The sequence below is a fragment of the Lathyrus oleraceus genome, chromosome 2 (assembly GCF_024323335.1).
Source record: "Lathyrus oleraceus cultivar Zhongwan6 chromosome 2, CAAS_Psat_ZW6_1.0, whole genome shotgun sequence".
Taxonomy (NCBI): domain Eukaryota; kingdom Viridiplantae; phylum Streptophyta; class Magnoliopsida; order Fabales; family Fabaceae; genus Lathyrus; species Lathyrus oleraceus.
This window is the reverse complement of record NC_066580.1, coordinates 173,606,846-173,633,813: the sequence shown is the minus strand read 5'-3', so window position 1 is coordinate 173,633,813 and position 26,968 is coordinate 173,606,846. Positions and strand designations below refer to the sequence as shown.

At 31.1% G+C, this 26,968-nt stretch overlaps 1 protein-coding gene and 2 pseudogenes across 2 annotated transcripts; all 3 read right to left on the bottom strand.

Annotated features, from left to right (window-relative positions):
- Positions 1–1,580: 1,580 nt before the first annotated feature.
- On the bottom strand, positions 1,581–4,898 carry LOC127118720 (flavonol synthase/flavanone 3-hydroxylase-like; annotated as a pseudogene).
- Positions 4,899–6,087: 1,189 nt separating this feature from the next.
- On the bottom strand, positions 6,088–11,296 carry LOC127118719 (uncharacterized). Of its 2 annotated transcripts, none has more exons than XM_051048975.1 (6): positions 11,222–11,296; positions 10,444–10,554; positions 9,942–10,068; positions 9,731–9,828; positions 8,763–8,901; positions 6,088–6,360 (listed from the first exon to the last, which is right to left on the bottom strand). In XM_051048975.1, exons 2-6 carry the CDS (start codon positions 10,507–10,509, stop codon positions 6,323–6,325), a joined length of 468 nt encoding a protein of 155 aa, XP_050904932.1. In that variant the 5' UTR covers positions 10,510–10,554; positions 11,222–11,296; the 3' UTR covers positions 6,088–6,322. The 2 variants fall into 2 exon arrangements, with proteins under 2 accessions (XP_050904932.1, XP_050904934.1); XM_051048977.1 differs by lacking the exon at positions 11,222–11,296 and adding an exon at positions 10,715–11,215.
- Positions 11,297–20,327: 9,031 nt separating this feature from the next.
- LOC127118718 (protein DMR6-LIKE OXYGENASE 1-like) lies at positions 20,328–21,844 on the bottom strand (annotated as a pseudogene).
- Between the last annotated feature and the right edge of the window lie 5,124 nt (positions 21,845–26,968).

The following is a 26,968-nucleotide window of genomic DNA, read 5'->3' as shown; positions in this document are numbered from 1 at the left end:
AAAAAGTACCAAATTATATTTTTACATGTCAATCCATACTGCATAGAATACTTATCATAAATTTTATCTAAAATAAAATTTAAATTAAAAAATACTAAAAAACAGATAGCTACGAGAATTAAATAATTAAAATTATAATTAAAATTAAATAATTAAAATTATAATTAAAATTAAATAATATATAAAACAAATTATAATTAAAATCAAAATTAAATAAAAATACCTAATTATTTTTTATGAGGTGTGTACATCAAAAAAGTGGACAAACGGGTTAGCGTCCAAACGAGCACTCTCGTAACTGACCATAAACAGACACGGGAGTGCCATAAGAAAATACGCGCAAGAGAGGAGAGAGAGAGAGAGAGAGAGGAGAGAGAAGAGAGAGAGAGAGAGAGAGAGAGAGAGAGAGAGAAGAGAGAGAGAGAGAGAGAGAGAGAGAGAGAGAGAGAGAGAGAGAGAGAGAGAGAGAGAGAGAGAGAGAGAGAGAGAGAGAGAGAGAGAGAGAGAGAGAGAGAGAGAGAGAGAGAGAGAGAGAGAGAAAGAGAGAGAGAGAGAGAGAGAGAGAGAGAGAGAGAGAGAAGAGAGAGAGAGAGAGAGAGAGAGAGAGAGAGAGAGAGAGAGAGAGAGAGAGAGAGAGAGAGAGAGATTACACGCTAACAAAATTAAATTCCACGTATGTGCCAACTAAAAAGCGGAGATACGACACGAGACAAAGAGAAAGAATAGACTACTAAAACATATTACTTATCATCTTACTTTTAATTTAATCATTGTGTCAAAATAATATTATTTTTAATGGAACATATACTAAAAATCTCATAAAAGATTTACATGTGTGAGCACAATAAGAAAAACGGACAGACGGCCACGAGAGTACCCGTCTGAACGCTAGTCCCGCACCTCACTCCTCTACTCAATCTCAAAATGAGTACATTTTATTTGATGATCCTCCTTCTACTTCCCAAACTCTTGCCTTGCAACCTTGAATCAACATTCATTGAACTGATAAGTGTGTACTCTGTAAGTGTGTGTGAGAGAGAATAAAAGCAAAATGATGCAAAATGAATATGTCATATTATGAGGATTGTCTTTGAGGGTGTGCAAGATAGACTAGCACACAGAACCTCAAATTTGTCACAGTTAATTTGGGGATAAATACGGTCTCATAAAATATTTATAATGGTTAAATGATGGTTAGATAGAGTCTCTATTTATTTTTCATGATTAAAATATGAAGAATCTACACAGGACATCCGAAAAAATTGAGACGGCTCTGCATACTACATACTAATTTAATTTGACATATAATTTAAGTTAAAATAAATATTAAAAAAAGACGTATTTTATAACTTCATGTGTGTATGAAAAAAAAAAGAAACATATAAACATGAGAGTGCGTATTATAAATCTTATTATACAAAATTAAAATTAAAATTAAATAAAAATATCAAATTATATTTTGACACATGTGAGCAATAAAAGAAAGCGGACAAACAGACACGAGAGTGCCCGTTTGGACGCTAGTTATATATAAATCACTTAAATAATATGACATCTAAAAATAAATTTAAAACAACAAAGAAGCAACCAGTTTTAAATTCAACGAAAACAAAGAAGGAACCAATATTTATTTGAACTAGAGGATAAGTTACGACGATTCCAGAAAAACTGCCCTCTCTCTTGCATTGCGACAGTTCTCGAGGCAGTTCTTGTCGACTGCCGTAGTAGAACATTTAATTAATGAAAGGGAGCTCTATTTATTAAGGACATGAAAAACAACAGAAAATCCAAAACAAGAGCTAAATATTTTTTAATAGCTAATCCGAAATCTTGAAGTGATGAATTTCTTTACCCTCAGCGTCTTGTTTGCAGAAATCAGCATGAGTTCTATTAGCATAATATTTGCCAAAATTGTATCGTTTATATTTTGCAGGATTTTGGTCACTCACTAGCTCTTCTGCAGGCTTCACCATAATATGTGGACCTGGAAAAAGAAAGAATGGATAGGAAAACCTTTCTTTTTGTGAGTTTACTACCACCCTGTGTTCTGCACTATCATACTTGTCATTGCTCCAAACCTGAAAAAACACCCAACATTAAGATTGAAGCAATCGAATCAATGATCAAAATATGGTTAATAAATTTTTCTTCAAACTTTGAAATTTAGACTTTATATATAATTATTCTAGTATTAAATTTATAAAAACTGTGTTTACCATTTTGACAAAAATAATTTATAAATCGATTTTATGGAATTGAATTAGACTAAAACTTAATTTGATTTTAAAATACACTACAAATAAACAAATAAATTGATATATTACTTGTTCCCTCAAATCAAATTTTATTAGTTATTTTAAAGGTAAACTTTTATATTAGAATATAAGTGTATAAAACCAAAAGAAGATTCATGGCAAAAACCTAGCCCTAGTCAATAAAATCTAAAATTTATCACTAAAACTATCGCAAAAGATAAAGATTCTTAGTTAAACCTTAAAACCAAAAAAAAAATTATATTAAAATTATAAATATTGAAAATTTCCATTTTGCAAATAATTATTTTCGAAATAATAACCTTAATCTTTTTAATATTATAAAATCAAAAACTAATTTAAAAAATTACAATTACATTGACTAGTATCTAATTTATGAAATAGAATTAACACTAATTAAATAAAATATAACAATTTAAAAATTATAAAATCAAAATTGCATCTCAAAAAATATGATTTGTTGAAATATTAATAAAATCAAACAAATTTATTTGTAATTTTTTGGTGATGGATTATTAGTTTTAGTAACTGATTCTGAGTTTTAATGATGGATACTACCATGAATCTTCATTTTTGCAAAGGTTTTATTGTTGAATTCTTTATTTTAAAGATAAATTCTGAATTTTACGATTAACTTGTGTCTGCTTTATCTTTTGTGATGGACTTAGCTACCAATACAAAAACCGTCACATGATATGACACGTCAACATCTTTGCTACGTCATCATGCCACGTGGTGTTTTATGGTCGTCCTTCGATAAGATAGAAAACGTTATGAAAACCATTGTATTTTTTTTAACGAAAAAAATTTAAAGACTAAAAATGATATTTAGTATATGTAAAGTATGACCGTCCATTATGCTATTGTAGGAACAACGCACCTCAAGAATATCACCTAGATTGACGACCAATGCACCGGGAATAGGTTTAACTGGAACCCAACCACCAACTGAATTTTTCTTAACTTGTAAACCTCTGGTATCATCTTGTGCAACCACAGTCAAGATACAAGGATCCTTATGAGGACCATTACCAAGTGCCTAATCAGGGAAAGAGCTGTTGAGAATGTGTCAAGTGTGAGTAGTGTGGATAATAGTCCCACATTGGTTGATAATGTGGAAACTTGAGCATTTATAAGTGAGAGAACTCACTCACCTATTACCTTAAGATTTTAGGTGAATATGTGGTGTGTCTCTCAAAGGTTTTGCTCTAGAAAAGGAAGTCCCACTATGTTCAATGCTCCCTAGTGAAAAATCTCCCCCAACATATGGTATCACGAGCCTTTGGTTTTAGAAAGGGACCAGGTTACTTGTATCGAAAGTCAACGGCGCCAGGAGGGTGAATAAGAAACGTTCTGTTGAAGAGTGTCAACGACGCCAGGAGGGTGAGCCTTTGGTTTCAGAAAGGGACCAGGTTACTTGTATCGAAAGTCAACGGCACCAGGAGGGTGAATAAGAAACGTTTCGTGCGATACAAGAGAAATAAGTAGAACTTTCACTTGAGGGGGAACATTGTGGACTCACACTTGAGGGGGAGTGTTGAGAATGTGTCAAGTGTAAGTAGTGTGGATAATAGTCCCACATTGGTTGATAATGTGGAGACTTGAGCATTTATAAGTGAGAGAACCCACTCACCTATTACCTTAAGGTTTTAGGTGAATATGTGGTGTGTCTCTCAAAGGTGTTGCTCTAGAAAAGGAAGTCCCACTATGTTCAATGCTCCTTAGTGAAAAATCTCCCCCAACAAGGACATGAAGGATAGTAATTGAGCCTCGTAAGGCTTAGTTGGTTCTCGAAGCAGTCAAGGAAATAATCACCAACTAAGCTTAAGCTCAATGGTATTAACTCCAACAACTTGTATGATAACTTTTCTAATTTCCCACCATATTCCTCCATTATTTCCCTAAGAAAAATAAAACATAATGATGGTTTTATGTTGCATTAAATTAGAGTACCTAAAATGTATTATAGATTTAAATCATTTGATAAAAATAAGAGTACCTAAAATGTGGAAGGCATTGTGGCCAATGATTTGTTTGAGTACATAGCCCCGAGTCATGTGGATCATCAGAAGAAGGGATTTGTACTCCATCTTTAACAAGAAAATCAAAAACTTCTTTCCAATCCCTTGTTTTCTTAGTATGCTCACCATCATGATACCCCGTTGCATTAAATACATCTCTTTTCAGTTTCTTTTTTTCCTCCATACTTAACTCAAAAAACTTTTTGGCCTCATTTTCAACCTTTATGATAAGATCAGATGGAACTCCATGATTGATTACTTGAAAGAATCCCCATTTTTCACATGCCTTGCCAATCTTTGAGATGAGGTTTTCTTGGCTAGTTTCTGACAGGTCGATGATTGGAATTTCATCAACTTCGACAAAGGTAGAGAAGTTGGGACGGTGTTCTGTGGATAGTATGTAATCTGAATATATGTCTCCCATGTTTTGAGTGTTTTGTTTTCTGGTTTACCCATAAAACGCTTCCAATATATTAGAGTTTTGTAGGCTAAGAAACTCAGGCAGGTCATTTACACAGTGTGTCGTGGTGTCGGATACGTATCAGGGATACGACATGTATCCGACACATTTTTGAAATGTCTAATGACAAAATAAAATTGAATCACAACGGACATAGATACGACACCTTATTTCAAAGAAACAAAATCAAGAATTAAAAAAAAACTTTTTTTTTAAAAATAAAAAAAAAAATTATCTTTCATATTCCACTTCTCCACTATAAAAACAATACAATTATGATTTCTTTTTGATGAAAGAAATTAGAGCACGTATTCATTTATCCATTCTTTAAAGAGAAACAAGATTACACCAGATTGAGGAGCATCCACCAATTTCATTAAGAGGAAATTAAAATCTAGGATGTCGTTGGAGATGAGTTTGACTCATTAGATGACAATGGATTTCTTGAAGTTATTCACCTGTCTTTAGATGAGTCGGACTTTTAGGCTAATTTTCTCAATGTGAAGTGACAATGATATAATTTGTATCATTTTATTTTAGTGGATTTATCTCTTTTTTTCGTTGATTGAAAGTATTAAGTTTAAATAAACATAAATTTTTCTTCTCAATTTAATTTTTTTTTATAAATTTTGCTCATAAATGACATTATTATATTAATATATAAAATATATATAGCTGTGTCCATGTCTTATATTTTTTTATCTTAGTGGGATCCACGTGTCCGTGTCGTTGACCGATATCCGTGTTTGAGCCCGGACTTCGTACTTTGTAGGTATATTTTATATAAAATAGGGATTGCACAACATTGCATAGGTACGGGTACGTACCCAATATCCGGTACGGATACTGGTACGGAATACGACATTTTTAAAAAATTTAAGGTACGGGTATGATTAGTATAATTCTTTTAAATGCAATTATAAAAATAACAAATGTGTTATATTGTTTAAATAACAACAAAACATTAAAATTATAAAACAATTTATTTAAAAAAAGTTAATATTTGTGCAATAACATAAATAAATTACACTTAAAAAGTATTCATAAATCATGATATCATTAAAAAGAACAACTTCTAGTTCAGGTTTATAGAGATAAAGACTAACAACTTCAAAAATATCAATTACATCAAATAGATCTCATTCATCTCCACCAATATCCCACATCTTTGTTGCTCCAACATTCTAAACCTTAACATGAGAAGACATAGATTTGTATGAACAAAAACTAAATCCTTGGTCCTCTTTAAATTGAGTCTATACCTTTTTAATGAGTGAATAAATTTAATTGTGCTCCAAATGTGTACCGGTTGGTGTACCAACTTAAAAAAAATAAAAAAAATAATACGGCTTTGGTGCGTACCGTACGCGTACCGTATGAGTACCGGTACCCAGTAAATACCCGGTACCGATACTTTATCTAAAATGGAATACCTGTGCTTAAGAGGGATTGCAGGAAAGATAAGGTTTGCAGGAAAGATAAGGATTGCAGATTGCAGGAAAGATAGGGTTTGCAGCAAAGATAAGGATTGCAGATTGCAGGAAACCATGTGAGTGCAATAACCATTACTACTTACTGTTCACAACGATTAGTCCGTGATTGTTGACTGCAGGAAAAAGAATATAAAATGTATAATAGGCCAAAATACATCAAATTCTGTGATGTATGTCTATAATAATAATCTATATATGAAAAGATAAGGATTGCATGAAAGATAAGGATTGCAGGAAAGATAATATAAATGTATATCTATACATATAATCTATATATGGAAAGTTAAGGATTGCAGTTAAAAGAATATAAAATATATAATAAGCCAAAACACATCAAATTCTGTGGCAGGAAAGATAGGGCTTGCAGGAAAAAGAATATAAAATGTATATCTATACAAATAATCTATATATGGAAAAATAGGGATTGCCGGAAAAAAATATTAAAGGCCAGAAAATGTATAATAGGCCAAAACACATCAAATACCATTTCTATTGTTACATCAATGTTGTCCTCATTAAACACCTTAAGTCATTCCCTATCTACTTCCCTTTTTCTCTCTTTCCATTTTTCTCTTATTAGAAAACTGTTTTCTATTTTAAGTTAAATAGTCTAAGGACTAGAGTCCTCCTTATTATAAAATTACTTTAACATAATATAAATTAGCATCAAAATATATATATAATATATAATATTTCTATCTATTTTTCCTCTCTTAATTTGGACATAATTGGATATCAATTATTTTAATATAATAGTGGAATAAAAGCCAAAATTGGAATATATTTAAAAATTCATACCTAAAAAGGCCAATCCCCTTTAACTCGTGGCACCGAAGATACTTTGATGACGTTGAATTAATCACAATTCAAAAATTATTCTAAAATTAATGCAACCGAAAATAGGGAAAAAGATTTTCTAAACCGTAAATCAAAACAATAATATCATATGTATTTAATGAAAAAAATAATAACTTCTTATCACCTATATTTATTGATAGGACTTTTATGGTGTTGACTAAGATTTTTTTTAAATAATCAAGTTTTTAAAATAAATTTCTAAAATAATTACTATTTCAAATTATTTATCAATATATCTATTTTTCATGCATACCACTAAAGCATGCACCAATTAGACTGTCGTATGCATGTTGACATTGAAGTAAGGTGTCAATGCAAGTGACGCATGCATGCAGGTGAAGCCAATGCAATTGGCGCATATTTTATGACATGAAGAACATGCGTCAATGCAATTGGTGCATATTTTATGACATGAAGAGCATGCGCCAATGCATGTGGCGCATGCTTTGAATATTAGTTTTTTTTTTAAATTTTTTTATGTTATACTTATATAAAATTGATAAAAAAATCAATGACTCGCCCTATTGAAACGCCTCTTGTTCCACATCCCGGTGCGTTAGTCTGCCTTCAAGATCTCCCATGATTTCCATGAGGTGTTTGGGGTCTTTGAGTGCTGACATGATGCAACAGTGGCTGGTGTGAAGGTCCGGTGGTATTTGAAAAATTTGTCATCATTTCTTCCCAATAGCTAGGGGGTTGTCGCCAATGGTGCTGTCGTAATTGAGTTCGGTGCCCATGTTGTCGTAGTTGGGTCATTGTGGTTGGGTTGTTTGTTGACGGTGTGATTGTCCGAATTGGGACATTGAATCATTTTGAAAACGAAGCAATGGTTCATTTGGTGTAAGAAAGACAAATAATGGTTAGGTGTTGTGGCGATGGGATGTTCGAGTGTTCATAAGTGGGGGGCTATAATGGGATTGGGTTGAATCGTATGAGTCATTCTGCCTATAGACAAATGTGGTGGCTATGTATGATTGTTGATGGTAAGGGTTTGGTTCCTAGTTTTGAGTTTGGATGTGTGGCATGAATTGGTTGCGAGGTTGGGTGCACTACGCCAAATAAGGGAAAAGAGGGCGCTTTTTTTGGCCTATAACAGCGCTTTAAAGCGCCCTCTAATCTGGCGCTGGCATAGGTAAAGACAACGCTTTTTTCCTGGTGAAAACGCTCTCTAAAGTGGCTCTTTAAGCCCTTTAAGGGCCACTTTAGAGGGCGCTTTTTAAAGAAAGCGTCCTCTAAAGTGGAAACTTTTAAGGGTTTAGAGGGCGCTTTTACTGGAAAGCGTCTCTAAAGTGGAAATTTAAAGGGTTTAGAGGGCGCTTATTTTGGAAAGCGCCCTCTAAAGTGGGTGGTTATTTAAATTTTTTAGGTTTTGAATGGAACCCCAGAATTTTTTTCCAATGAGAGATTAAATCAACATGTTTTTGGGTTCGGGCAAGGGCTGGATCACTATCCACTAGGATGAGCCCATCCATAGGGATGAAAAGGGTGAAGTCTATGTACCATATCAAGTAAGATGTTTTTGTTTCTTTTTGTGATTCTAATGTAGATGGACACAAGTAAACAAGCCAAAAATGAATACCCATGTGAAGTCTCGAGTAACAAAGCTTAGAAAAAGAGAAAGACAGAAAGAAAAAATCAGGTCAGAGACTACACCTACCATACATAATCGCTCCAATAAATGCATCCCCTGCACCAGTTGTATCAATAAGCTCAGAATCTGGTATCTTCTCTGCTGTTCCGATCAAGAATCTCCCACAAACTGTGCCTATTCCATCTGATCTGAACTTTCTCACCACCTGGAAAAATAAATGGGTGAAGAGGAGAAAATCTATTTTTAAAGAATTTATCATGATTACCTATTTGACAAAGAATTGAACTAATATAAGTCTTTCTATCATGTATATAAAATCCAGTACTGAAACCGACATTGTTGTCCCCCAACTTATGTTAGCAATTTTAATATCAAATTTGAGTAAGCATACATATGAAAATTTTATACTAAGTTACCATTTCTTAATCAATACGCATATAACTTACTTAATCTAAATGAATTGACACACAAAATTGAATCCTAACAAATGTGGTATAGATTTAGATTCTTGATTGATATTATGATCATAAAAAGATGTTTCACTCAACTGCTTTAACTTGTATATTGATATGAATTTTGGTGTCAATTGACAGTGACGCATAGCTGACCCCAAGATAAAATTGGTTGTCATTGATCAGTTGATGTAATATTGAAATGTAAATACCAAAACTGGACAATAATACTTTTCACACTAATGCAGTGATATTCCTTCCAATTTAACTCATGCTTATGAACCAAAAGACGTAATTTGCAAGACTCGCACATATCGGTATTTAAGCATGTGGTTTTACTGCCATGATTGCTTTTGCATGGCCTGTAATTCCAAGCTAAACAAAAAACTAGCGACGGAATTTGACAAGATTCTTTTGAATTAGCCATATAATTCTCCTCTCTTTGCAAATTATTATCTCCGTCTTAAAATTTTCTTCTTTTGTTAAACAAAATATATATTTTTAAACTCAAACTGGAGTTATAGAATATATCTCCGCATTAAAATAAAAGTTGTACAAGTTATAGGTTCAACAATATTTTACCGATGATATACAGGTTGGAATAGCCAAGCTATCATCTTTCTCTTTGTACAAGAGTTCTAAGAGCCTCTCTAGATTCCTTTCTTCTACGCTGACATACTCTGCCCACAAGAGCATTAAACTTGTAAGTTACATTTGCTCAAAGAAAAAACACTCTACTCCTTTAAGAAGTAAAATTAAAAAAGTAAAATGAAAAAGCCATTCGTTCGTTCACCATTTGTACTTCTTTCCAACATTAGACAGCCATCTTCACCCAGAGTCACAATCACAAACTTGACATTTGGCAATCTTATAAGCATGGAAACTAATGCACTCGGGATAGATGGTGCTTGTGTCCAAGCCTAACACAATACAAACCAAATCCCAAATGAACACCAAGAAAGATTAATCATAAACAGAATCATATGACAGTTGGACACCTTATATATGCAGTTAGAGATGCAATTAGAGGTATGCCCTACCTAAAACCCTATTCGAGCTAACCCTGACTTAATAGAAGAGTTAAAAAGTAAATTTATAATGATAATTTTCTTTCTGTTTGGGAGGTTCCGAAATTCTGGAAACACCATGAAGTGTTGAAAATTGAATTAAATGTCTTCCTTCTAATGAAATCTGAGAAGATAAACATTTTCTAACAAGCCTTACTATCAATATACTAGTGAATCCAAACGCATGTAGTTCTGAATCATGGAAAATCTATGTAAGCCCCTCATTACCAGTGGAAACTTTGCTGAACATACAACAAAATCAGCAAGCTTCAATAGCTCATCTAACCCTTCCATTGGTGATTCTGCCTCAACTAAAATAGGAATATTATTGTGAGCTGCCTGTACAAGGTTGTCAAATTCTAAAGATTAAACCAGAACAGACAAGTATTAATAGACAAATTCACATGACAGGAAATAGGTTCACAACCCAATGAAGAAAAAGAGCATTACATATTCAAAATAAATGGACAAATTAAAAAATCACAAAGTTTAAAATTACTAATGAATGAAATATGGAGGGATTGGGTTCTCCTCATTGGAGCTGGATTCAACTCGGTAGACCTAGGTTTCAGCCCATCAGATTTAGGTCCGTTCACCTCGTTGGCCTTTTGGGTTCATTTCAAACTCACAACAATGGATTTGTTCATGTGTTCCTGGTGTATGACTTTGTTTACTCTAGGAACTACGGTGGGGTTGGGACTCAATGGAGCATCATTCGCCTCCTCTGTATATTTGTTCACATCTGGGAGAAAATAGCAATTATATTGTACTCTCGTTCAATTGTCCTCAAATCAAAGGTTTATACGAGTTTTTGTGAGTCTACATGAGTTGACACAGAAAGGATCCTGTAAGCAAGTTAATTTGATTTTGATGCCTAGAAACATAAGATTGTATGAGCTAACTTGGGAGTTTGAGAAACAATGTTCAGGTTGACTAAGGGAAGTAGGTAATATTTCAATCATAATATTATAGTTCACATACACCAAGTTGGGAAACAAAAACAAACCTAGCCAACATGACAAATCAAAGCCCCAGCAAGTAAGCTTTATGCCTGACCTTTTTGTCTTTTTGAGTAATTTTGAAATGAACCAACAACTTAAAGTAATTTATAGCTTACTACTATGTATGGCTTAAAAAGTCATTCAACGATAGTGAAAAGGGAACTTAAAAAATCAAAGCCCATAATGCCTAGTCTCCATTGCTAGCATTGCAACACAATAATTATTATTGAGAATACTCAATAAATGTATGAACCAAGAAAAATGAAAGCAAAAATGAACAATAGCGAACGTCAGAAGAGAAACCAAGTAATATGAAGATTAGAAAAATACCTATGGTGTCAAAATCGAACAACTAACAACGAATTAATAGAAGGAGGAAACGTCGTAGATCTAACAGAGGTGGAAGGAGAACGCCTTAGAAGTAGCGAAAATCGTAGCAGTGAGAACCCTAACGTGAAAAAGAACGAAAATAACAGAGAGTGAAATAACAAAACGCGCAGTATGTTATAATTTTAATGTTTACTAAAGGGGACCTTAGAGGGCGCTTGTGGAAAAAAAGCGCCCTCTAAAGGGGGCCTAAGAGGGCGCTTATGAAAGCGCTCTCTAAGGCTTTCCAAAAGCGCTTTATAAACTGGAAATGCACATGGACTTATAGAGCGCTTTTTTAAAAGCGCCCTCTAAGGGTAACCTTAGAGGGCGCTTTCTAAAAAGCGCCCTGTATTGTTGTCCCTCTATCTCCTCCTTATTTTTTCGCTTCACCTTAGAGGGCGCTTTATTACAAAAGCGCCCTCTAAAGTGCACTGTCTATTCCAGTTGTTCGCTCCTTATTTTTTCGCTTCACTTTAGAGTGCGCTTTTGTAATAAAGCGCCCTCTAAGGTGCGCTGTCTATTCCAGTTTTTGGCGTAGTGGTGTTTGGTGGTTAGGTGTATATGGTATGGTGCTGGTGTGAGGTTGATCGTTGGGTTTGGGTGGGTTGACATTATTCTTGGGCGGGGACTTGTTGTTGTGTGTATGATGACGAAGCTCATTGGAGTGGATCAATCAAATACCTTGGCGACACAAACTGTGACGCTATAATCGATCTAAACCATGACATATAATGTTGAGTAGGTCTAGCACCATGTATGATGGGTTCGTTTAAGATGTGTTGATGTTGATTTCTCCAATGACAACACATCTCTTTTGTGAAGTCTCTCCAATCGAAATAATCTCATTGGTTATCGACTCTTTGTTGATGTCAATCTCCCAAACACGTCGGAGGTTCTGGATAGCTAGGACTAAGGCAACTCAAAAAGTGTTTGGAAATTGGGAGGAGTCATACAAAGAACTTCCAAAATACTTGGTGGCACTTAAGCATTATGCTACAGGGACTATTGTCAATTTGGAAACGTTCCCGACGCATACCCCAGACGGGACTTGTGTTAGTTGTAATCGCATATTCCACCTACTCTTCTGGGCGTATCAACCATGCAACAAATGTTTTTCTTTCTGTAAACCTATTATACAAATTGATGGTACATGGTTGTACGGGAAATATAAAGAAACGCTACTCATGGCAGTGACACAAGATGACAACAACAACATTTTTCCAATCGCCTTTGCACTAGTTGAATGGGAACTGCTGGGGGATGGAGTTTTTTCCTAAAAACTCTCTGATTGCATGTTGCTCCTCAGTCTAACCTATCTTTGATCTCAAACAGACACCCATAAATTGTGAGTGCCTATAAAAACATTGATAATGGTTGGTAGGATCCTTCTTCGACACATGTATACTGCATTAGACACATCGCTCAAAATTTCAAGCGGGAGATCAAAGACAAAATGCTACAGAAGAAGGTTGTCAACGTAGGCTATCATTAACAAAACCTTCCTTCAAACACTACCGCGAAGACATCAGAGTGTCAAACACAAATGATGTAAGGTGGATCGACAATATTCCATTGGAGAAGTGGACTAAGGTATACGACAACGGTCAGTGATGGGGCCACATGACAGTAAATCTTATGGAATCAATGAACTATGTCTTCAAAGGAATATGAAACCTATCAATAACCGCTTTAGTGCAAGAAAACTATTTTAGCCTAGGGGCGCTGTTTGAGATCAGACATTCCAAATGGGGTTTAGTGTTACAATCTGGGCAGTTGTTCAATGATGCTTCAATGAAATTCTTTAAAGAAGAAGTTGCCAAAGCTAACACACATGTGGTCACAGTGTTTGATCGTACTAAAGGTTTGTATAATGTTGCTGAGTCAATGGATCACAATGAAGTCATGTTAAGGGGACACTATCAAGTGGAACTAGATAAAGGTTTGTACGATTTTGGAAAGTTCCAAGCCTTTTGTATGCCCTGCTCCCATGTCATAATGGGATGTTCAAAGGTTCAACATGATCCTTCCAACTTATTATCCTCCGTTTACAAAGTCATAAACCTATGTAATATTTATAAAATTAACTTTTCGGTGGTAGCAAAAGAGAATTATTGACCTGCATATCAAGGGAACATACTCTGGCACAATGAAATAACGCGCAGAAAGAAAAAGGGCCGCCAAACAACACTCGTATTCGAACTGAAATGGATACGACGAATAAAATTGTTAGATTATATAGTTCATGTTGCCAGCCCAAATCATATGTAACACCCCGTATAATATAAATCTAGAATAATATCATATAAATGTTAATTGTTATTGATACAACATAAGTGTCTAGTGCCACCATTTATATACATGTCTAAGATATTCAAAATACATCATATGGAACATAGTATACATGAGTGCCCAACAAAACACAGATATATACATAAAAAACTATCTTGAAACATCTAAATCTTCAAAACATCTTCGCACGACTTTACCTTTGCCTTCCTTCAGTTACATAATAATTCAAGAATATAATGGGGTGACATGATAATCTATGTGGGTCTTCCTCACTACAAGAAAAGCATCCCCTGTGAACATGATTTTGTGACGGGATAAACATGTGGCAAAAAAAGGCAATTGCGACGTGTTTATCATATTGCTATAAATTTTTAATATTAAAAAATAGAAGTCAGGTATTTAGGTGGGAAAAGACTAAACAAAATTTAACAAAATTTTGTGGTGTGAAAAACATGTCGCAACATCCATTAAAAAAAATAAAATAAAAGGACATCGGGTTTGAAATGGGGTTCAACTTGCTCTGGATGTGTTAGGGTTGAAAGATTTCTCAATGATGATATAAAAATTTGGTAATTGAATAGACAACCTAAGTTGTGTTTCATATTTCAGAATAACACATTTCACCACAGTTGTTAAAACCAACCGTAGTGATATTTGATTTATTTAATTAATTTTTATAAAAAAGAACTAGTTTTGTTACCATTAAAAATTTTAAAAATAAAGGAGAAAATATATCACAATAGTTGGCTAAAACAGCCGCAGTGAAATATGGAATGATTTCAAATTAAAAATAAATGAAATTCAATAGCGCCACTATGAAAATAAAAATAAAATGAGGTAACTCAAATCACCACGGTTGTGCTAATCAACCGCAATGAAATTACATGTATTTTAAATTTTTTAAAAAAAGGCGCAACTATAATTTTAAAAAAAAATCACAAAATTACATGCTCTAATAAAAAAAAGTAGCGCCTGATTTTATAGATGATACCACGGTCCCTTAAAAAACCATGGCAAAATAGGTGTCGTCGTATATACTTTTTTAGTAAAGACGTATAAGATGCTCTTGATTTGCTACCTTGTTGAAAAACATGTTTATATTGATTCAATAACTATATATATATATATATATATATATATATATATAATATATATATATATATATATATATATATATATAATATATATATATATATATAATATATATATATATATATATATATATATATTATATATAAAGTAATAGGTCATGCACCACTCAAAAACTTTTGAATTTTAAACATGTTTTTAGAAATAAGATTTCAAATACAAAGATATCATATCTTACCAAAAATTTGGCACTCTATGAGCAACAATTAAGATGTTCTGCATTCTAAAAATATATGGGGCTATATCAATTCCTAAGAGAAAGTAAAGGAACCAATAGTAATTACTTCATCAATAGTTTTTTTCTTCTAAAAAATTAACTATATTCCATCCTTTCACATGTAGTTGCTTTTTCCAAATCTTTATATCTTTCAAAAATCAAGTTGGTTTGAGTTATTACACATAAACTTTCGATTTGGGTATTAGGGTTTGTATTTTAAGTTGACGTTGATTTGAATTCTTTCTTAGAAATGATCAATTTGGGTATTAGAGTTTGTAATTAAAGTTGAATTTGATTTGAATTCTTACGCATAAACGATCTATTTGGAGATTAGGATTTGTATTATAAGTTGAAGTTAATTTGAATTCTTATCCATAAATAATCAATATGTACATTATGTTTGTATTTAAAATTGAATTTGATTTGAATTCTTATGTTGGAATTATGGAATCGGGGATTAGGGTTTGTATTTTACAAAGTTCATAATTTCTGAAAATTGCATTTGCATTGAATTGGAAGATATTTAAATAATCTTCATTCAATTGAATCTTTAAGGTTTGATTTGAATTGAGAATTCATAATTTGACGTCGTATTTTTGAGCATTACGTTTGAATTTCATAAATCTGCAATTTAAAATTTATTATTTCAAATGAATTGTTAGTCTTTCAGTTCCATAAGCCGGAATTCACTATTAAAAAAGTACATTTTCTGACAAATATTTCACCTCACCCAACAAAAAGCTGAGGTATAATAACAAGGTACGCCATGTTTTATTTTTTATTTTTAAATATAACATCGGTTTTTTAAATATAACCAATGGGAAAAATAATTCAGGACGTGTTTCAGATCCTAATAACAACTATTCATGTTTATATTTCTTTAAAGGTGATGTCTTTTTTATATATAAAAAAGTATTTATTCCTTCAGTAATCTTTAATAACCGAGGGATTAGATAATCATAATTTTACTATAAAATCATTAGTTAATCAAATTTTACCCTAAGTCTAACTTATATGTAATCGCTATATTCATGTTCACATCATACTTTGGGATGAATTGCAAAACATAAATTGTTTTCAATATTCTTCTATCTTGAACGAAACATTTTTCTGCTCTTGCAACCCATCCCAACATAATGGTGTTGAAGTTGTTTTTGTTTTTTTTCGTATAACCTTGTTATAATGTCAATCAAATAAAAAACTCCAAAATTTATTGCTTTCCTCGATTAATAATATTGAGAAATTTATTCCTAAATATGTTATAAACGGTAAGCAATTACAATACAAAGAAAATGGTGAATGGTTAAAAATTAAAAAGGAAACAAGACATGTTACGTTCAATTTTTTATCATTCACAATTTTTTGAAAGTTATATATTACCTCAGTATTTTTATAAAACCGATGGGAAATTCATTATGTTAACAACGCTCAAGATATTGCCAACACATCAATCCACAAGAAAATCTCTACATCTATCACTATATATCTTGTTGTATTTCTTGTGAATGCATTTACCATGAAAATATTTGCTCAAGATAATGAAATCTTTGAACAGATTTCTGGGATAGATTGCAAGTGTAGAAATAAATTTCCAATGGTCGTAATAGATAACTTATCAGAAATTGGATGCATGCAGTCCATTTAATTTGAAAATATTTTTTATTCTCCAAGAATCTATTGTCAAAATCTGGATTTGTTTAAACAATATATTTTAATATTTTGTGTAAACAATGTAACTAAAACCCAGTTTATTCCCTTCGATTTTTTAAAGAAACCGGGAGGTATATGACACTTGAGATGGAAAATATTTTATTGTATTTTTTATTTAAAGAGAATCACCTTTTACCCCGATTTTGAGTAAAAAACAAGAGGAAATATAAGTGTGTTTATTGAGTTTTTTCACCGCCCTTAAACAAATCTTTATCGTCCATTTAATGAGTATCAACGCTCAAGACATTTCCATTAGTAATCCCTGGTAAACCTAAAAGACATTATAAAATTTCTCTAGTGAAACATTTAATGAGTATCAACTCTCAAGACATTTTCATTAGTGAAACATTTGACAAGAAAACTTGAAAACTTAAAGCAACATTTATTTTATTTGGGAAAATTTCTCTAGGATATTGTGCAAGAGTAGAAAATTATTTAGGTTCAATATTTGTGTTCTTAAATAATCATATAATTGAATACTTATTTGCTTTATCTAATCTTGTTTTGTTTTATATCAGAAGCAAATGAATGCAAAAACAATAGAGAATATATTGCATCCACCATTTGATCTTCCCAAGATCAATGAAACGAGAATCCCCAACATTTGCTATTCCACAAGATATCTAACATTAGTTCTTCACTGACAACGATGACAATGAATCAGATTCATAATTTGTTATATATTTTTACGTTAATATTTTGTGTAAGGAATGTAGTTTATAAATAAATTGATGTATTAGTATTCTGTGTAAACAATGTTATGTGTATTTAAAAAATTGAATTTATCTTTCTCCTCGATTTTTGACATAAACTGAGAGGCATGCGGAACAAGTTTTGAAAATCTAAAAAAGCTATTGTTGGGAATCAAACCAATGATCATTTCAACTATCCCCTCGGTTATTCCAAAACCGGGGGGTATAGTGGAGAGTTTTTATGACACCCTTTGTTGTCTCGCCTATGTAACCGAGGTTAAATCAACTTTGCGTTTGAGGTTAAATGTGTTTTTTATAGTAGTGATTATAATTCGAATATTATTCAAATTTAAGTTGTGTGATATTGTGAATTGTTTTGATGATTTATTCTTTAAATATACGACAGTTAAGTAATGGCTCCAAACAGTTTACTTTGAAAGAGTTTGAACTCGAAAACACACATTGAAGAAGGGTTTGTATGGGTAAACAAAACAAAGTTAGTGGGTGGTTTTAACAAGCACAAGTGTTTTCTCTGTGTGGGATGCAAGGACATAGCATAAGAAACACATGAGTATAAATTTGAGGTAAGCTATAATACATTAACTATTATAGAATGATTTCGTAGATAATACTCTGTATTTGAGTTAAATAATGTAAACTTTTTAGTCTCAATTCAAGCTTATTCTTTCTGATTATAATTTATCCAATGTAATGACAAACATGAAAGTGTTAGCGATCAAGAAAGATCTAAATTTGTTGCAATTTTATGTTTAATCTAAGTCAAATAGATTAAAAAAATTCATCGACAAATGTTCATTTTTTGTTACAATACTAAATATAGTATTGGAGTTCAAATTTTGTTTTAGCGTTTTGGTTTAATAGTGAAATGATAAAGAGTTAAATGAAAACAGTTATTTTATTATCACGTTGATTCTATTATTTGAACTTGATAATCAATTCAATTTTGTTGCATTATGAAACAACATAGACGAGTATGCAACATGTTGATTAGAGATTGCTCCAACTTGTAAAAATGGTATGTTAAATCCATATGTAACATATCATTAATTTTGTGAGTTACTAGGAAATAAAATTGTTATGTTTATTTGGTGTGTATCTATCATATACTAATTAGTTTTAAATTTTTTCATAAAGGTAAAAAAACATAGTAAACGATCATATTATACAAAATACAACCCAATTATCCAAAAAAACATGGAAAATGGACCAAGTTATCCCAAATCATATGTAACACCCCGTATAATATAAATCTAGAATGTCATTTGTTATTGATACAACATAAGTGTTTAGTGCCACCATTTATATACATGTCTAAGATATTCAAAGTACATCATATGGAACATGGTATACATGAGTGCCCAACAAAACACAGATATATACAGCAAAAACTATCTTGAAACATCTAAATCTTCAAAACATCTTCGCACGACTTTACCTTTGCTTTCCTTCAGTTACATAATAATTCAACAATATAATGGGGTGAGATAATAATCTATGTTGGTTTTCCTCACTACAAGAAAATCATCCCCTGTGAACATGATTTTGTGACGTGATAAACATGTGGCAAAAAAAGGCAGTTGCGACATGTTTATCATGTTGCTATAAATTTTTAATATTAAAAAATAGAAGTCAGGTATTTAGGTGGGAAAAGACTAAAAAAAATTTAACAAAATATTGTGGCGTGAAAAATATGTCACAACATCCATTAAGAAAAAGAAAATAAAAGGACATCGGGTTTGAAATGGGGTTCAACTTGCTCTGGATGTGTTAGGGTTGAATGATTTCTCAATGATGATATAAAAATTTGGTAATTGAATACACAACCTAAGTTGTGTTTCATATTTCGGAATAACACATTTCACCACAGTTGTTAAAACCAACCGTAGTGATATTTGATTTATTTAATTAATTTTTATAAAAAAGAACTAGTTTTGTTACCATAAAAAAAATCACAAAATTACATGCTCTAAGATTTGAATCCATGTCATTTAGGAGCTTTCATCCCTGTTGCAATATATAACCGTGGTAATATGTAAACAATTTTTAATAAAAATAATAGCGCCTGATTTTATAGATGATACCACGGTCCCTTAAAAAATCATGGCAAAATAGGTGTCGTCGCATATACTTTTTTAGTAGGGACATATAAGTTGCTCTTGATTTGCTACCTTGTTGAAAACATGTGTATATTGATTCAATAATAATTTTCAAATATATATATATATATATATATATATATATATATATATATATATATATATATATATATAAAAGTAATAGGTCATGCACCACTCAAAATTTTGAATTTTAAACATACTATTTTTTTTTAGAAATAAGATTTCAAATACAAAGATATCATATGTTACCAAAAATTTGGCACTCTATGAGCAACAATTTATATGTTCTGCATTCTAAAAATAATTTCAAAATATATTCATTAAATAAAAAATAATAATAAATTTAGAGGGGCTATATCAATTCCTAAGAGAAAGTAAAGGAACCAATAGTAATTACTTCATTAATATTTTTTTCTTCTAAAAAATCAACTATATAAAGTAAAAAAATAAGTAAAGTGTAATATATAAATCACTTAAGTAATATGACATTTAAATATAAATCTAAAATAACGAAGAAACAACCAAATTTAAATTCATTAAAAACAAAGAAGGAACACACATTTATTAAAATTTGAGGACAAGTTTCATTACAATTTTTTATTTATTTTGCAACACATATGTTAAGACGATTCCATAAAAGGGAGCTCAATTTATTATGTCTTTGATGAGAATAAGGACATGAAAAACAACAGAAAATCCAAAACAAGAGCTAAATATTTTTTAATAGCTAATCCGAAATCTTGAAGTGATGAATTTCTTTACCCTCAGCGTCTTGTTTGCAGAAATCAGCATGAGTTCTATTAGCATAATATTTGCCAAAATTGTATCCTTTATATTTTGCAGGATTTTGGTCACTCACTAGCTCTTCTGCAGGCTTCACCATAATATGTGGACCTGGAAAAAGAAAGAATGGATAGGAAAACCTTTCTTTTTGTGAGTTTAATACCACCCTGTGTTCTGCACTATCATACTTGTCATTGCTCCAAACCTGAAAAAACACCCAACACTAAGATTGAAGCAATCGAATCAATGATCAAAATATTGTTAATTAATTTTTCTTCAAACTTGAAATTTAGATTTTATATATAATTATTCTAGTATTAAATTTATTAAAACTGTGTTTACCATTTTGACAAAAATAATTTATAAATCGATTTTATGGAATTGAATTAGACCAATCACTTAGTTTGATCTGAAAGAAAACATAACCTGACTTGACATGACAGCGTGAAAAAGATAATGATACGGTGTGACATATGATATTTTGACCATTTTCTATTAATAAATTAACTAAGGATAATACATTAGACGCTAAATCCGTCAAAAAAAATGTAGAAATAAAATAGATTCATGGCAAGCATCAAAAAATTGTCACTAAAACTTAAAATTAAAATGAATCATTTATTTTGAAATACTATTTTATTCTAAATAAACCACTTATTATAAAATAGAGGAAATAATATAAAGAGTAAAAAAAAAACTATCAGGTGGCACATCGTGTCTACATCATTGACACATGGTCATACCACATGGTGTTTCACAGTCATCCTTCGTCAATAGACGATAAGATAGAAAACATTATTAAAATAATTGTTTTATTTGAACACAAAAGATTTAAAGAGTAAAAATTGCTTTGTCAACGCACCTGAAGAATATCACCCAGATTGACAACAAATGCACCAGAAATAGGGTTAACTGGAACCCAACCAACTGAATTTTTCTTAACTTGTAAACCTCCGGTATCATCTTGTGCAACCACAGTCAAGACACAAGGATCCTTGTGAGGACCATTACCAAGTGCCAAATCAGGGAAAGGACATGGAGGATAGTAATTGATCCTCGTTTGGCTTAGATTGTTCTTGAAGCAGTCAAGGAATTAGTCACCAGCTAAGCCTAAGCTCAACGAAATTAACTCCAACAACTTAAAGGAACCTTCATGGACTTCAGTCATCAACATGTTTGCTTCGTGTTTATCCATGCATCTGAGCAAAACCATATCGAAGTTCCTCTTATAAAGCACATCATCGTTCAGGTAGAAGTTTCCAGCTAATCTTCTCAAAGTCTTCTTATCTTTCAAAGATGCCCCTGACGGGTAAATCTGATTTTAGAGGAAACATTTGATATCACAATACCATAACTTTTCATATTTGACTTCTTCAACAACAAACACATGAACTAGATTAACCTTCAAGTGTACAAACAATATAGCTGAGTATGAAGCTTGCATTATGGGGCTTGAAGAGGCCATTGATCTCAGAATTAAATATCTTGACGTCTATGGAGGTTCAGCTTTGGTTGTGAATTAGATTAAAGGTGAATGGGAGGCGAATCAACCCGGTTTGATACCATACCGAGATTATGTGAGGATGATTTTAACTTTCTTTACAAAGGTTGAGTTCCATCATATCCCTCGAGATGAAAATCGGGTGGAAGATGCTCTTGCAACCTTAGCTTCCATGATTGTGGAACTTTTTTGGAATGAAGTTCCTAATTTGACTGTGATGCGTCTTGACAGGCCAACTCATGTGTTTGTTGTTAAAGAAGTCAAATATGAAAAGTCGTGGTATTGTGATATCAAATGTTTCCTCCAAAGTCAGATTTACCCGTCAGGGACATCTTTGAAAGATAAGAAGATTTTGAGAAGATTAGCTGACAACTTCTACCTGAACGATGATGTGCTTTATAAGAGGAACTTCAATATGGTTTTGCTCAGAGGAATGGATAAACACGAAGAAGACATGTTGATGACTGAAGTCCATGAAGGTTCCTTTGGTACTCATTCCAATGGATATTTTTATTTAATTATATAAAAATGTTAGCCATTAGATTAGATTCAATTTAAAGACTATGATTTAGAATAAGCTAGTAAAAATATTAATTTGCATGATTTTTTCTATAAAGCATAAACATAAAATTATCAAAAAATGAGATTCCTATACTAACTAAGAAATCACCAGAATTACAAGACTTCACCAACGTTTCCCAAATATTATTTTCAATAAAATTATATTTCATAGTTGGATGCTCAAGGTCAGCCTTGGGATCTGTAATGTAGTTACGCTTGAGTTGTGACTTAAGGCCGCTTCAACGCTCAACGGCATAAATGATCCACTTTTCATCAACTTATTATCATGAGTAAACTCAAAATTCAACTACAATAATGTTAATAAGTATGTATTAGTAACTGTGAAAAATATCATTGAATTATATCAATTCAAATTATTACCTTAGCATGTGTCCATATGCTTTATTTCACATCTGCTGGTACTTGGGTCCAATCATCAATTAAAATACTCATTATACTACGTCCAAGGAACACAACATAACTACTAAAAAGCGAAAAAAAATCACCATAACACGGTCTATAATTTGTCACTCGAGTTGCAAACTTTTTTTAATCTATCCATCACTGAAGCACTTCTTTGGTTTCTTTTCTTTTTTCCCTCTGTAGTTTGAGATTCATTGTTATGAGAATAAATTGTATGATTATCATCTGTATGAGTTTCGTTGCTAGATGAGGAGTTCACTATGTTAAAAAAAGAAATACAAAAGATTAAATGAATCTTAACAAAAGCATAACAGAACATAACGAATTCAACAATGACATTAAATATTCATCAACAACAACAACAACATAAACAACAACATCAACATTAAAAATTCAAAAACAACAACATAAACAACAACATCAACATTCAAAATTCAAAAACAACAACATCAAAAACAACCTTCAACAATAACATTCAACATTAACATTCAATATTCATCAACAACAGTAACATAAACAACAACATCAACATTCAACATCAACAAGAACAACATCAACAACAACATCAATATTGAACAACAACATTCAACATCAACAACAACATTCAACAACAACAACATAAACATGAACAATAACAACATAAACATCAACAACAACAACATACACATATCATACATGCATGGTGAATAGTTTATGTACATCAAACGCGATGAAAAAGTATATGATTTTTGTCCTTCTTTCTTCGTATTCCTACTCTGACTTTGTTTTACGTTATTTTGTAAAACGAAAATCCAAGAACAAACAATCATGATAGTGATTTTTATTATTTTGTAAAAGGGAAACCCAAGAACGAACGATAGTGATGACTTTGTAGGTTAACCAAACTACAAAAGTTAATAATTGCATGTTTCTTTTTGTTAATGAAGATGAAAAAATGGATTCAACTTGCTCTGAATGTGTTAGGATTAAATGGTTTCTCAGTGATGATACAAAAATTTGGTAATTGAATAGACAACATAAGTTGTGTTTCATATTTCGGAATAACACATTTCACCACGGTTTTTAAAACCAATCGTAGTGATATTTGATTTATTTAATTAATTATTATAAAAAAACACTAGTTTTGTTACCATTAAAAAATTTAAAAATAAAGAAGAAAATGTTTGGCAACGGTTGACTAAAACAACCATAATGAAACCTGGAATGATTTCAAATTAAAAATAAATGAAATTGAATGGTGCCACTATAAAAAAAATGAGGTAACTCAAAATAAATAAATCAAAAAGAAAGGCACTATAATTTAAAAAAAATTACAAAATTACATGCTCTAAGATTTGAACCCATATCATGTAGAAGCTTTCACCACTGTTACAATATATAACTCTGGTAATATGTAAACAATTTTTAATTAAAAAAATAAAAATAATGACATCTGACTTTATAGATGACACTACGGTCCCTTAAAAAACCATGGTAAATACTTTTATAGATCATTAAATAAAAATGAAAAAATGATAAATTTAGAGGGGCAATATCAATTCCTAAGAGAAAGTAAAGGAACCAGTAGTAATTAGTTCATTAATATTTTTTTCTTATAAAAATCAAATATATAAAGTAAAAAAATGAGTAAAGTGCAATATATATAAATCACTTAAGTAATATGACATCTAAATATAATTGACTTCTGTAGAAAAATCAATTTAATTGACCGATAGAAAAATAGTTCAAGTCACGTTTACATAGCACTGAACAATTTTTTATATGTAATTTTTATTTATTGCATATCATTCATCCATTAAATTAATAATAATTTATCAAATAAAAAATGTTTTTATGAACTTAAATTAAATAATAATTTAAAATAAATTTTAATTGATAAATTTAATATTTTAATTGAAATTCTAAATCCCTAAGTTCCTATATGATGTGTTATTCGTCCTTCATCTACTTCTTATTCCTTCTCCCATATCATCACCCATCTTCCATCCATGATGCAGTGTGAAATATTATTCTTCCTCTTCCCTCACCCAATTTTATATCTGTATTCCTGTTCGATTATAGCTTTCAAAGAAAACGTTCATATGCTCCATATTAGTTGTGTTGTTCATCCAATGGTATAAAAATGTTTTATCTTCGTTTATCAATTTCCTCATCAAATGATTCAAAGTTATTCCCTTTTCCTATAGGTAGTTATTTGTATCCAAATCTTTATATTTTCTCAAAATCAAATTGGTTTGAGTCATTACACATAAACTTTCGATTTTTGAATATTAGAGTTTGTATTTTAAGTTGAAGTTGATTTGAATTCTTACACAAAAATGATCATTTTGGGTATTAGGGTATGTAGTTAAAGTAAAAGTTGATTTGAATTTTTACCCATAAATGATCTATTTGGGGACTAAGATTTGTATTTTAAATTGAACTTGATTTGAATTCTTATCCAGAAATAATTAATTTGTTAATTAAGTTTGTATTTAAAATTGAATTTGATTTGAAATCTTAGGCTGGAATTACGAAATTTAGGATTAGGGTTTGTATTTTATGAAATTCATAATTTTTAAAAATTGCATTTGCATTGAATTGTGAGATAGTTAAATAACCTTCATTCAATTGCATCTTTAGGGTTTGATATGAATTGAGAATTTATAATTTGACGTCGTGTTATTCATAAGTATGTTTTGAATGTCATTAAATTTGCAATTTAAAATTAATTATTCAGTTAAATTGTTAGCGTTTCGGTTGCATAAACAGGAATTCACTACTACAAATAATACATTTCATGATAAAGTTTTCACCTCATCCAACAAAAAACCGAGATATAATGCTAATGTGCGCCATATTTTATTTTTTATTTTTAAATATAACATCGGTTTTCTAAATATAACCAAGTAGAAAAATAACTTAGGACATGCTTCGGATCCCAACAACAACTATTTATGTTTTTATTTCTTCAAAAGTGATGTATTTCTTTTTATTGTTTTTTATTTTTAAATTAATAATTTATTTCTTCGGTTATCTTTAATAATGAAGGGATTAGATAATCACAATTTTACTATAAAAGCACTCCTTAATCAGATTTTAACTCTAACTTATATGTAGTCGTTCCAAAGTTGCTCGAATCGTACTTTGGGATGGATAACAAGACAAAAAAAAAATTCAATGTTCTTCTATGTTGAACGAAATATTTTTTCTTCTCTTGCAATTCATCTCAACATAATGGTGTTGAAGTTGTTGTTGTATTTTTGGTATAAACTTCATATATTGTCAATCAAATAAAATACTCCAAAATTTATTGCTTTCTACGATTGACAATATTGAGAAATTTATTCCTAAACATGTTATAAATTACAAGCAATTACACTACAAAAAAATGGTGAATGGTAAAAAATTGGAAAGAAAACAAGACATGTTACTTTCAATATTTTATCATTCACCATTTTTTGCTAGTTATATATTACCTCTTTTTTTTATAAAATCGAGGGGAAAGTCATTATGTTAACAACGCTTAAGATATTGTCAACACATTAATCAACAAGAAACTCTCTACATCCATCATTATATATCTTATTATCTTTCTTGTGAAAGCATTTGTCATAAAAATATTTCCTCAAGATAATGAAATCTTTGAACATATCTCTGGGATGGATTGCAAGTGCAGAAAAAAAAAAAATCAATGATTGAAATAGATAACTTAACAGAAATTGGATGCATGCAATCCATTTAACTTTAAAATATTTGTTGTTCTCCAAGAATCCATTGTGAAAATTTGGATTTGTTTAAACAATATATTTTAATATTTTGCGTAAATAATGTAATTAAAAAAAAGCTTATTCCCTTTGGTTTTTAAAAAAAACGAGAGGTATATGGTACTTGGAGTGGAAAATATTTTAATGTATTTTATATTTAAAAAGAAACATATT